Genomic DNA, 15000 nt, shown 5'->3' on the forward strand with positions numbered 1-15000 from the left:
GTGCCATTTCTACTAGCTTTACTGGCCATCTGCAATTGATTTGAGCTGCGGACTGGACTTTGACTGTAACAGGTCAACAGTTATACGTCCGAGCATGAGCTCAGCCGACCTAACGTGTACAGAACGATTTCATATCCTCAACACCCCCATTCCTTCTATTTTAGCCGGCCAATGGATATTCTTTTTTCGGTATGATGAATGAAAACATTAAGAAGCCATTAGTTATAAAATAATGAGCAAGTTATTCGGGGATAAGTGAATATTGGCACATTCGGGTGTCAGGTCAGGCTCATGTCTCATAATCACTCTAACTGGGTCCATTTATGAGTTTTTCTATCCACAAAATCATCTACTACAGTTTAATTTCACACGAACACTACCATAGCTGGAAGAGGCTTTGAGATAACGATACCCGATTCCGTAAATTAATCAATCTCTCGAGTCAAACTTTTTAATGATTCGGTTTGAAAGGTTCGTTCACAAGACTGAATTGGCCTGAGTGGCCAATTCCTCAAAAATTAACGATTCGTGGGAATGATATGGAAATCCCATCACTACTAGGATCCATCCATCCATCCATCTTCAACCGCTTATCCGAAGTCGGGTTGCGGGGGCAGCTGCTCCAGCAGGGGGCCCCAAACTTCCCTATCCCGAGCCACATTAACCAGCTCTGACTGAGGGACCCTGAGGCGTTCCCAGGCCAGTGTGGAGATGTAATCTCTCCACCTAATCCTGGGTCTTCCCCGAGGCCTCCTCCCAGCTGGACGTGCCTGAAACACTTCCCAGGGGGGCATCCTTACCAGATGCCCAAACCACCTCAACTGACTCCTTTCGACGCAAAGGAGCAGCGGCTCTACTCCGAGCTCCTCACGGATGACTGAGCTCCTCACCCTATCTCTAAGGGAGAAGCCTGCCACCCTTCTGAGGAAGCCCATTTTGGCCGCTTGTACTCGTGACCTAGTTCTTTAGGTGAGGGTAGGAACAAAAATTGACCGGTAGATCGAGAGCTTTGCCTTTCGGCTCAGCTCTCTTTTCGTGACAACGCTGCGATAGAGCGAGTGCAATACCGCCCCCGCTGCCCCGATTCTCTGGCCAACCTCCCGCTCCATTGTCCCTCACTCGTGAACAAGACCCCGAGGTACTTGAACTCCTTCACTTGGGGGAATACCTCCTTCCCTACTAGGATAAGCAACTAAAATTGCTGATGTAATCCTTTGTAAATCTTTACAAAATCGTTTTTTCTTCCCAGACAGCACACCTACATCTCAGAGATAAACGCTTTGGAGCCGCCGGTGCTATATCGCGGAAAATCGTTTACACTTAAAACGTTAAAAATCTCCGTATAGGTAAGTCAGGCATATGAGGTATCATTTGACAACTTAAAATCTGAACTTTTCATAGATAACCAATTAATTCTGCATTTATGTTACTTAAAATAAAAAATAAGGTCTCAAAACATCCACGTTGAAAATTAGCGCCCCCTAGAGGTAACAGTGTAGAAATATTTACATGAAAATAAAAGTCCTTCGCTTAGCACATAAATGGACAAGTCATATATCAAATCAAAGGTCTTGCTCTCAGAAATATGACTGTACAGATAATTTTGTAGCACTAATACCACAGTTTGAAAGAGTTTCATAAGAATAACAAAGTGAATAATGACTTCTGTATTCATACAAATGTCTCGTTTATGCTCTAATAACGGCTGCTGTAAGCCCCAAATAGCTGACGACATTATATCTGCTTTCATCGCAGGAAGTTGTCTAAAATATTAGCCATTGTTTACTTGTCTGTGAGCTTGCTTGGCTGAATAATCCAATGTTGTATTTTAGATGTCCAGAACAAAATATGCCATCCAGAAGAAAAAGCATGCGAAAAGAACAAATCATCAGAAAATATGTTTCCGACAATTAATGATTAAATGGTTTATATCATAGCAAAGGGGAATATTTCAGCTTTCTAATGACACCTAAATTGAGCTTGTAGTCCACTCAGAGGCCAAGATATTCAATGAAATAATGAGGGTGTTGCTTGAACTGAACATTAGACTGAATGTCTATGGACGAGCACATCTGTGAGGGGTAAAATGCGTTAGAGCGCCATCTACAGTTCACATCTGTATATTGATGGAATGTGATACAGAAAAAATCTTTTTTTGCCACCTAGTGGAATATAATGAGACTTTTCAAAGTGAGGTAGAGTGAACAGAACCAGAATTACATGTTTACAAACAACAACAAAAACGTCTTATAGAGGTAAACACACACGTCAAAAAGACGTTTGGGTGATGACGTGTGCTGTCGGGTTTGACTTGAAATGTCCTCTAGTGTTCGACTAATATCGGTTTATCAACACCCAATGCGATACGCTTTTAGAAAAAGTGGGGAGGCTGATGTCTCATTTAATTTCAAAATATAAATAGTAATATAATTCTACGAGAGCACAAATGGAAGAATTCATGTTAGTGCAATATAGCTATAGTGTCAATATAGGACAGAATTTTCAATTTTGCATGAACTTTTATTGAGTCATTAATATGAATGAGTTCTGTGGAGAACAGCTTGTAAGAGGTTTCCAAAAGCATCTGCAAACAACAGATTAATGCGATTATTTTCCACAGCCTCTCGTCCATCTATAAAGCCCTCAAGGGCATCGCAGCAGATGCATGAAGGTTAATTGGCGATTGTCTTTGTGATAACGCAGCACATCTATCAATGAAATAAGTTGTCTGCTTTTCCCGTGCTCATCTCGACAGCTATGAAAACATGCAGTAAATCAAAGCTCTAGGTACCGTCTCCGAACTCAAAAACGTGCGGGCGGGCATCATGAGAGCGCAATGCTTGCAGTATCTTATTTCTTCGATCTGTGCGAGCACGTGTCAGACCCTGAGAACACAATGGCACGCTTTCAATGGGTTGCTGTTGGCGATGGAGACCAGTTGCACACCTCCAGATTTACTGCAGTAAGCAAAGCTGGAACGCATTTATCAAAACACAAGATATGTGTGGGCATGTCACTCAGAGAGAGAGAGAGAGAGAGAGAGAGAGAGAGAGAGAGATAGAGAGAGAGAGAGAGAGAGAGAGAGAGTATTTTGTAAAGGTGGGAACTGAATAACATTGTCCACATATACTTTCTTAAAATGAAATGTAAGACATGACTTTAATATGCTGTTTAAATTCAATATTTTGGTCACTGTCTAGAACAGAAGCAGCTTCTCTAGAAACATTGGCGCCATGTTTAAAGCACATCGCTCACGCGGGACGAGCTTCAATGTTTTATTAGGGTACACATTAACATTCACAATACTATAAACTTGGCCCTTGTGTTATTGTGCATGTGGCTCATTGTATAATTTAGGGTATATTTAATGTGCATTTATGATAATTATATATTTTCAAACCATTTTCTTCAGAAATATCCCATTTTATCCATTAAGGGAAAGCATGTTATAATATCACATGCATCCCATGTTTCATTTTGTTTGAAATGGCCATGATGTTTCATGATGTTGATTGTAAATTGCACTGAAAATATTTTAATCATGTCCACACAAGTTCTGTCAACTACGTTACTAAACAAACACCCCTGCGACTAAAACATGGTGTATCCTAAAACCATGTGACCAGCATCATGTGATGTCATCGTCCTCTCTCGGGGACATCTTGAACACATAATGGCGAGCGTCCTCTCATTTATTTCAATATTTTAACTATAATAGCATATTGTCAAGGAGTATATTCATTGACACTCAAATATGTTGGGTACATTGTTACGGTTTGCAATATTTTTATGACTAAATAAAATATATATAAAAATTTGAGGTTAACCTGATTAAGAAATTGACATGTGGTTGACCAGACATGACCGGCCATTGAAATTATGAGTCAAAATGTGGAAGTTACCTCTAGGGCCAACTTGGGTAACAGAGTTGACTTTGGTAACAGGTAACGTCCACTGAGGATGATTCATTATTTCCCTTATATAAATTTTTTTAAATAATAATTTATGCCAATTCAGGCCTGTAGCCAACCTTTTTTTTTTTAAAGTGGACCTTTTTTGCAGTTTTCCCCCTCATTTTGTATTTAATTATGAGGTTCAAATACTTTATTTTGGTGACTTTTTATGCACTCATTTATGCTGGATTAGCTTGTCTGCGTGTATTTTAACGAGCACGCTTTTTGATGCACTGAAAATATTTACTACAATGTTGTCAAATTGCTTAACAAGTATAACTGTACCCTGATTGGCAGTCTTGAACATATGTTCAATATTCTGCGACAATGGCGCTGCTGTCTGCTTTCTCTTGTGTCCCTCCTGCTCTTTTCGCGCCAAACTCACTATCAAGCTGAATGTCGTTGGCCTCACTGATTATGCGCGGGAAAGTTTGACGCCTGACATTCGGGTTCGCAGATGTAAGGGACCGTCTGAAAACTCCACTCACTACACTAAAATACAGGAGATGTCCACTCACTCATTCAATTCACGTGCAAGTTATACATTAAAAAATACATTGTAAAATACATTTTCACACTCAGAATGTTCTAATAACTTCCCAGAGGACAGACAGACATACTACAGGTGATATTATTACAGTATGATCAATTATATAAGTATCAATTTAACTACTTAATCACTAAAATTAACTACTAAAATGAGAAAACCTAATTTTGGCGAATTTTAGTGAATATTTATCTAAAATAATTGATTACTGTACTTGTATAATTGATCATACTGTAATAATCTCGCATGTAGTATGTCTGTCTGTCCTCTGGGAAGTTATTAGAATATTCTGAATGTGAAAATGTATTTTACAGTTTATTTTTAAATGTATAACTTGCACGTGAATTGAATCTCCTTTGTGATGATCTAAAAAATGTCCAGAATGATCAGAATGAGTCGTGCTTCTCTGATGTGTGGTGACCTCTAGTGTTCATCGGTGACACTCAAAGCCACATTAAATGAGGAACACAACCACCAGGAGCCTTTGGGAAATTACAGAGGGAGTCATTTGTAGTTTCATTTGTCATTTTCAAAACCTTTTACATGAGCATTAATTTCATCATGTAACAGTGGAATGTTTACGGTTGCCAGGCAACACAACAACTAATCACATTCAAATAGAATGTTCATTTTTAAACTTCAAACGCGGCTCATCCAATCAGAATTTGAATAAATATGAACAAATCCGTCAGTGAAACACTGAATCCGTTTTATCCTATCCTGCAGTGAATGAATTTCCATTTGACAGAATACAGCGTAAGCGTTTCTGCGGCTTTCAGAGGGACAAAACCTAGTGTGGTGTGAAATCTGCTCTAGACTTGTTAATATTTGATAAGCTACTGTCAACTGTTCTAGATTATCTGAATAAACCCTGAAGATCAAGTTTAGATGATTCAACTCTTAAAGGAATAGTTCACCCAAAAATGAAAGAAGCATATTTAAACAGATATTGTTCTTACAATGAGTTCAGCAGCTAATGATGACAGAATTTTCAGTTTTGGGTGAACTATCCCTTTAACTACTTTTTTGACCCCAAATTTGTTTCCTCTTCACTGTAATTGACTCCCCAGATAAAGTAAAAGCCCATCAGGGCAATCGGGCGAAACGTGAGCTGCTGCTCTGGAGGTGAAAATAGATCCGCATCTAATGGATATTAAGGAAGTGAACGATTCAAATTCTGCACTATGACAGAAAGTCGAGACATCTGTCTGCTTAGCACGGCCAGTCTTTTATCGACCGCTCCAGTGATCTTTAAATATCTGAACTGCCAATCAATGGAGACACACACACACACACACACACACACACACACACACACACATATATACACACACACACACACGTGCATGCTCACACACTCTCTCACACACACACACACACACACACACACACACACACACACACACACACACACCGGCAGGAAACTCACAATGTTCTTAGTGTTGTATAGATGATTTGCAAACGATGTGCAGGACTAATGACTGGAATTAGCACAGAACAAAAACCCTGATTGACTCCGCAAGCAGATAGGTAGTGTTTACCATGATCAACTTTATATTAATGTAACTTGGAGTGGTGGTGTAGTGGGCTAAAGCACATAACTGGTAATCAGAAGGTTGCTGGTTCGATCCCCACAGTCACCACCATTGTGTCCTTGAGCAAGGCACTTAACTCCAGGTTGCTCCGGGGGGATTGTCCCTGTAATAAGTGCACTGTAAGTCGCTTTGGGTAAAAGCGTCTGCCAAATGCATAAATGTAAATGTAACTTTTCAACATTTGATCGGGGAATAGCCCAGCCTCCATTCAGTATGCAAAATACACAAATCCAGAACTAAACACATTTCTAATGCACGACTTCCTAAGGTGGGGATCGAACCGTGAACCAAAAGGAACATACTATGCCAAGTAATATATTATCGACTTTGTATTCATGAAACTTTCAACAGAGATCAAATTCAGAATGTGATTGTGGAACAGCCAGCAAACATTCATCAAGCACAAAACTCATCTCAACTACAGAATGACTTTCAGAAGAGAGGATTCAAACCCACAAATCAATGCTTTAGCATACAAGCTAACAGACCTAGCATCAGTATCATCAGGACATGATGTTGATGATGCATACTCTTAACATGCTAATTAAAGCTCCACTGCTGAAAATATTAAACTTAACAATTATGTACAAGAAAAAAGCAAGATAAACTAGCATGCTAATTAAAACACAGCAGCTAAAAAACTATTAAAAATGAATATATATATATATATATATATATATATATATATATATATATATATATATATATATATATATATATATATATATATAAGAACAAATTGAGATAAACTAGCATGCTAATTAAAGCTCCGCTACTGAAAATACAAAAATGAACACACACACACACACACACACATATATATATATATATACACGAAACAAAAAAATCTAAACTAGCATGCTAATTAAAGCTCTGCTGCAGATAATTATACAAATTAACAAATGTATATAAGAAGAAAAAAATCAAGATAAACTTGCTAATTAAAGCACTGATGAAAATATCAAAATGATCATAAATATATATATTTTAATATGGACAGACAGACAATGTAGACAGACAGATAGACAGACAGACAGATAGACAGACAGATGGCAGACAGACAGACAGACAGATAGATAGAAAGACAGACGGACAGACAGATAGATAGATGGTTAGATAGAGAGATGACAGACAGACAGACAGACAGATAGATGATAGACAGACAGACAGACAGACAGATAGATAGAGAGATAGATAAACAGATGACAGACAGACAGACAGACAGATAGATGACAGACAGACAGATAGATAGACAGACAAATGACAGACAGATAGATAGATAGACAGATGACAGACAGAGAGACAGACAGATAGACGGATATATAGACAGATGACAGACAGACAGACAGATAGATAGACAGATAGACGGATAGATAGACAGATGACAGACAGACAGACAGATAGATGACAGACAGACAGATAGATAGACAGACAAATGACAGACAGACAGATAGACAGACAGATAGATGGATAGATAGACAGATGACAGACAGACAGACAGATGACAGACAGACAGACAGATGACAGACAGATAGATGACAGACAGACAGATAGATAGACAGACAAATGACAGACAGACAGATAGACAGACAGATAGACGGATAGATAGACAGATGACAGACAGACAGACAGATAGATAGACAGATAGACGGATAGATAGACAGATGACAGACAGAGAGACAGATGACAGACAGACAGACAGATAGATAGACAGACAAATGACAGACAGACAGATGACAGACAGATAGATGACAGATAGATAGATAGACAGACAGACAGATAGATAGACAGACAAATGACAGACAGACAGATGACAGACAGACAGATAGATAGATAGATAGATAGATAGATAGATAGATATACAGACAGACAGATAGATAGATATACAGACAGACAGATAGATAGATAGATAGATAGATAGATAGACGGATATACAGACAGACAGACAGATAGATAGATAGATAGATAGATAGATTAAAGTATTAAAAGTATACATAGCAAAATGTTTATAAACTAGTCAACCTCAGTAATTGAGTATAGATAACTGTATATTGATTATATGTATATCATGTTTAATTGGTTTGACAGCTCTGCGTTTGTGTGGCAGATTATCAACTTTGTACCTTCTAAATAGGTTGATAAAACATCTCACAGGAGGCAACAGATAGTACACATCCATTACCAGAACACGACTGGCGGCGTTTAAAACCCACACGCATTAAGACTGGAGACAGCACTCCGTGTAAATATACTTAAGTGCTCTAAAGCAGTTCTTCAATAAGCGCTAGCAAACGTATCTGTGGCCTTTACGGCAAAGCAGCACATAATTCACTAGACTCAATAAACGGCTGACTCGAAGGAGATCTCCAGCAGCATGAACGCTGAGTAGACATCTTAAGATCAGCAACAACGGCAAACTAAATGCTTATTTCACAGACAGAGTTCTTCTCATCAGTGCAAAGGGACTGTTGGAAACTCAAGACGAGCTCTTGGGTATTGAGCTCTCTCTATTCTCCACTGATAAAACTCCAGTTCCAGTACAGAGTTGATTTTCTAGATACAAAATTGCACTGAACAAAATGATTAGATATGAGGTGCCGTTCACATGGGACTCGTTACTGTAAGATGCAGCGAAATGGAACTTCAAAAAGTGTCTTCAAAGTTGTGCTCATGGCGAAAGAGACGGAAAACAACAGTAAGATGAGTCACAACGGTCAAAAATGACTGTCTAGCATGAGTAAAAAATATAATAAAAAACGTAATTACAAAAAATTAGAAACAAGCATGCTAATTAAGGTACTGCCGCTAAAAATAGCAAAAATATTTAATTAACAAACATATTTCATAAAACATTTTGTTAAACTACAATGCTAATTAAAGCAATGCCACTAAAAATATATGAAAATGAATATGTATATATATGTAAGAAAATATTGACATAAATTAGCACGCTAATTAAAGCACAGCTACTAAAAAAAGTCCAAATTAACAAATTTAAATAAGAAAAAAATCAAGATAACTAGCATGCTAATTAAAGCACCACCACAAAATAAAATCAAATTTAATAAATTAACATATGAAAATATGTAGATAAACTAGCATGCTAATTAAAGCACCACCGCAAAATAAAATTAAATTTAATAAATTAACATATGAAAATATGTAGATAAACTAGCACGCTAATTAAAGCACCACCACAAAATAAAATTACATTTAATAAATTAACATATGAAAATATGTAGATAAACTAGCACGCTAATTAAAGCACCACCACAAAATAAAATTACATTTAATAAATTAACATATGAAAATATGTAGATAAACTAGCATGCTAATTAAAGCACCACCACAAAATAAAATTAAATTTAATAAATTAACATATGAAAATATGTAGATAAACTAGCATGCTAATTAAAGCACCACCACAAAATAAAATAAAATGTAATAAATTAACATATGAAAATATGTAGATAAACTAGCATGCTAATTAAAGCACCACCACAAAATAAAATTTAATTTAATAAATTAATATATGAAAATATGTAGATAAACTAGCACGCTAATTAAAGCACCACCACAAAATAAAATAAAATGTAATAAATTAACATATGAAAATATGTAGATAAACTAGCATGCTAATTAAAGCACCACCACAAAATAAAATTAAATTTAATAAATTAACATATGAAAATATGTAGATAAACTAGCACGCTAATTAAAGCACCACCACAAAATAAAATAAAATGTAATAAATTAACATATGAAAATATGTAGATAAACTAGCATGCTAATTAAAGCACCACCACAAAATAAAATTAAATTTAATTAATTAACATATGAAAATATGTAGATAAACTAGCACGCTAATTAAAGCACCACCACAAAATAAAATAAAATGTAATAAATTAACATATGAAAATATGTAGATAAACTAGCACGCTAATTAAAGCACCACCACAAAATAAAATAAAATGTAATAAATTAATATATGAAAATATGTAGATAAACTAGCACGCTAATTAAAGCACCACCACAAAATAAAATAACATTTAATAAATTAACATATGAAAATATGTACATAAACTAGCATGCTAATTAAAGCACCACCACAAAATAAAATAAAATGTAATAAATTAACATATGAAAATATGTAGATAAACTAGCATGCTAATTAAAGCACCACCACAAAATAAAATTTAATTTAATAAATTAATATATGAAAATATGTAGATAAACTAGCACGCTAATTAAAGCACCACCACAAAATAAAATAAAATGTAATAAATTAACATATGAAAATATGTAGATAAACTAGCATGCTAATTAAAGCACCACCACAAAATAAAATTAAATTTAATAAATTAACATATGAAAATATGTAGATAAACTAGCACGCTAATTAAAGCACCACCACAAAATAAAATAAAATGTAATAAATTAATATATGAAAATATGTAGATAAACTAGCACGCTAATTAAAGCACCACCACAAAATAAAATAACATTTAATAAATTAACATATGAAAATATGTACATAAACTAGCATGCTAATTAAAGCACCACCACAAAATAAAATAAAATGTAATAAATTAATATATGAAAATATGTACATAAACTAGCATGCTAATTAAAGCACTGCCGCTAAAAATATATATATATATATATATATATATATATATATATATATATATATATATATATATATATATATATATATATATAAGAAAATATCTAGATATATTAGCATGCTAATTGAAGCACCTTCGTTACAATGATCAAATTGAAGAGATATATATGAGAAAATATCTTGACATTGTACAATTGACAAGATTGTAAACCAGGGCTGGACTGGTAATCTGGCGTACCGGGCATTTTCCCGGTGGGCCAACGCACTTTGGGGCCAATCACGGGCGGACTTGCCATCGGGCGAACAGGACAGGCCAGATGGTCGGCCGCTTAACGGGCTGAATGGGCCACGATAAGATAATATGAGACGGCACTTTATGCAGAATGGACCACAAAATGGCGCCGCGATATGCAGAAAGACCCCCCCCCTCCCCCGCTCAACAGGTTTAGGGCCAGGATGTGAAATCCCAGTCCAGCCCTGTTGTAAACGTTGTGCTCATGGCAAAAGACATTGAATAAACAGTCACAACCAGGGCTGGACTGGTAATCTGACATACCGGGCATTTTCCCGGTCGGCCGACACACTTTGGGACTGATCAGTGGAGGACCGGCCTGGCCGAATTGGCCGCAATAAGCATAAATGAGCCACCGCGTTATGCAGAACGGACCACAAAATGGCACCGCTATATGCAGACAGCGAACCCCCAACCCCTCCCCCCCACTCTCCGCTCAACAACACTTGGCTAAACAACCCAACCCCCCGCTAAACAACTTTTGGGCCAGTTGCTATGTAAAATCCCGGCTGATTTCTCTTCCCAGTCCAGTCCTGGTCACAATGGTCAAAAATGTGCAAGCTTGCATAGTAAAATGATTTAAACAACAGTGAAGACAGATCCAATAATGTGACCTGTGTAGTTGATTTGGTTTGATTCTGAATTATCTGAATGTAATTAGCATAAATGTGAACACCAATTACCACAATGCCAGTTGCAACTTTAGATACTGCCCCAAGAAAGTGTGTTCTTTATTAGTCGAGAGAAAAATATCCATCAAATGGCACTGAGACCAATACGTTACACTGAAGAGAGCTACACCATATAATTATCAATCATAAGTCGTCATCGTCTAAGACTAATGATGGAGACTCTGGAAGACATACAGATTCTGGTTTCATTTGCAAAGCCGAAAACAAAAGAATGAATGACTTCTGATTCCTGCTAGATACAGCGAGAACACCTATTCATCTTCCCTGACGCCTCAAGAGCAGCAGCTCCATTTATCTTCTTGCAAATAAAGTCTGCCGCCCTCACAATAACACACTGAGAATGAATTAAATACCGGGGGCGAGAACTGAATTCCTACTTACTCTGAGAACATTGCCACCTTTCAAGGCATCAGTCTTACCCAGTGCTGAAGTGGGCCGGTACTCACCAGTACAGGGAGCTATTCTTGGGTCCCATAAACTGACAGACCAAATTTTTTATGTGGTCATTAAATTTGGTGGATATTGCAACTGATTCTGGCCTAGAACTGTCCATTCAGATATGGCAACTATGAAGGAGTGTCTGACTGACATATTGCATCGAAAGTGAGAGTTAAATTCTGTCAAAATTGATTGACAGCCATAATACATAATAATAATAAAGAGTAAACCTCTCTCCAATGTTCTGGTCCACAATCCTTCCCTGCAAAGTTGCACTCCAGTAGCATGTCGTCCATACGGTGACGCGTGCGGTTGAAGAACTCCGCAAGGCTGAATCGAGAGCCTTGCCTGTCGGGCTCCGGCGCCAGAGGGATCCCAGGGGCCATGTTGTCCTCGTAACCCAACAGCGGTCCCATGAACAGAAGATCACTGTAGCTGAGTTGCGAGCGTCGGAACGTGTTATAGTTGCATAGCGTGATGGCGGGGAAGGTCATGTTGTTGGCATTCCGCTCGTCCAGCATGGTGATGTGGTCGTACTGCAGGTAGTAGATGACACGGTCCACCACCTGTACGAGGAACATGGAGACCGCGAGGAGAAACACCACCGCCCACAAGCCTTGGCGCACACCAAACTTCTTGTCCTCCACAAAGATGTGGTTGCCGCCATGGAGCGAGCAACCACCGAAGAACGTAGCTAGGTCGATGTTGGGTGCTTCCTCATCATCCTTGCCATCGTCGACGTCAAGATCTTCGCATTCTTCTTGATACTTGCCATTTTCGCCATCTTTGGACCAAACCACCCGCTTGTAGTGATCGTCAAAGCTGTCACTGTGGGAGCCGTGCTGCTCATCGTCCGTGCTGAAGGAAATGGTGCAAGTGATTCGTACCATGACTGAAAATGAAGAGTAGGAGACAGGAGTGTCTGAAGAAGTTGAGATGACTTCCACGGCGTAGAGGTCAGGTTTGTTGTTTGTTGCAAAGTCCAATCGCAGGTCAATATTTGCACAAATTTCAGACCCCTTGCTTCACAGCCAATAGCGAAGAACACAGATCTACTCTTCAAATATGAATAAGATGGAACCCTTTGCAGAAACCATTCAACCTGTTCAACTCGTTTGGTGTCCTATGTAAAAACTGTCCAAACTTAACACAATCCTGCCAGACACAAAGATTAGCGAACCCCATCTGAAGGGACAATCCAAACTTTATCTTCCAGTGGCCACTAGCAGTGAAGATAGAGTCCGAAAAACATGCGAAAAATATATCTCTTCAGAAATGGAGATGAACGCTGCGACATCGCCTCTGATCTGTCTCTCCACGTCAGGACATCTGAAGAGGGAATGGCGCACTTCATGACCCAAACACCCTCCCTCAGACAGGGGATACTCCCAGAGCACCCGGCTACTCCCTTCAACTGATGTCAGCACATGATGTCAGCACAAGATCGACTTTCATAGCCCGAGGTGGAACAATTGACATTATTTTACACACATTACTGGCCACTAATTTGGACACTTATTAATATCTAAATGTCTTTGATTTAGATTTAAAATACAGTCTCTACACAAAATAGAGCTTTTCTCAGAACTAACTACACTTTACACGCTATTTTCGCCCAATTACTTTAAATCAACTGGTGCTGTATTTGGCCACAGTATGAATACATGATATCCACTTCAAGAATCCAGGAAGTAACATGAGAGTCAGTTTCACGGGGAGTTTAAAATAGCTGCATCTGTTATACTTTCATAAACAGTACATAATGAAATCAAGCAGCTATAGGTTGCTGTGCACTTGTAATGGGAGCCACTAGCGACTGAATCTAGCGGCTATAGCCTTTAGCCTCCTTGTTAGCGCACCCGCCTCCCACGCCGGTTCGAGTCCTGTTCGGAGCTATTGTGTTTCGAACAAGGTCATGATATGAATAGCCGCTTTTCCACTATCGGGCCAGTGCGAGCCAGGGGATGGCTGTGGCTCAGTTGGTAGAGCGGGTTGGCCACTAATCGCAGGGTGTGTATACATGAATGTGTATTAGCTAATGTGAAGATGTGATTAGCTAAATGTTTTCACTGCTAGACAGCATAGACGTATAAAGTAAATACTATCAATTCAAAGGTGTTTATTTTCAGAGTGCACATTGTGGAAAGTGTTATTTTGAGACTTAGTAATGTTTAGTCTCAAATCTGATCTCTATTGACGACACATCGACTGTGTTTTCCAATTCTGTTCTAGTGAAATCCAGACTTGGAAAAGTGAAAATTGTGAAATTCATAAAATGTATAAGATGCCCACTGAATTGACAATGTCAACATTTCACCAGCAGATGGCAGCAGCACTCAACGTCTGAAGCATATGCATCATATGCAGCTTGTGCCAAATACTTTCCCCGGTGTGGAGCTACACTTGCAAATGCAGTCGCACTGATTGCCTGAAGCTCAGCCACTGACATTAATTCTCTACATGCTTTTGTATATTTCTCAGGTTTGCTTCACTGTTCCTCAACAGGTTTCTCTATGCTACATTTCATTCTCCTGAGGTTAAGTATGGCAGAGAACAGTGCACTTTTGAATCATATATTATTTTTCTTCAGGCAATTTTTGCAACTTACTTAGTGTTTGCTAAAGCAAGTATCACTGTATCTATTGCTCAAACTTAGAGATAGAAATGGAATAAACCCCTAACTCGTCCTGCACCGATTGTGCTATGAATGATATCACATGGCTCAAATGATGTGGATTATGGATTATGTTAAGGAGAGGTGTGATATTAATATTCTAAGCTATCAAACTTTTGGTTTGCATCAACACATCTGAAAAAAAAAAAAAAATACCTTAGACAACATTAAATATCATTGAG

General features: G+C 38.0%; 1 protein-coding gene across 5 annotated transcripts in view; it reads right to left on the bottom strand.

The window, feature by feature from the left end:
* The window catches only part of LOC127641418 (acid-sensing ion channel 1B), a 190490-nt gene that overhangs the window by 42212 nt on the left and 133278 nt on the right, over positions 1-15000 (bottom strand). For 2 of the 5 annotated variants that reach the window (XM_052124426.1, XM_052124427.1), the window contains exon 1: positions 12375-13458. The exons of 2 other annotated variants lie outside the window; for them this stretch is intronic. In XM_052124426.1, coding sequence (XP_051980386.1) covers positions 12375-13034 — 660 coding nt within the window. In that variant the 5' untranslated portion in view covers positions 13035-13458. Of the gene's footprint in view, positions 1-11975; positions 11978-12374; positions 13459-15000 lie in introns of those variants that run through there. One more of the 5 variants, XM_052124430.1, reaches the window with a different exon arrangement.

The sequence above is a fragment of the Xyrauchen texanus genome, chromosome 50 (genome assembly GCF_025860055.1).
Source record: "Xyrauchen texanus isolate HMW12.3.18 chromosome 50, RBS_HiC_50CHRs, whole genome shotgun sequence".
NCBI lineage: Eukaryota > Metazoa > Chordata > Actinopteri > Cypriniformes > Catostomidae > Xyrauchen > Xyrauchen texanus.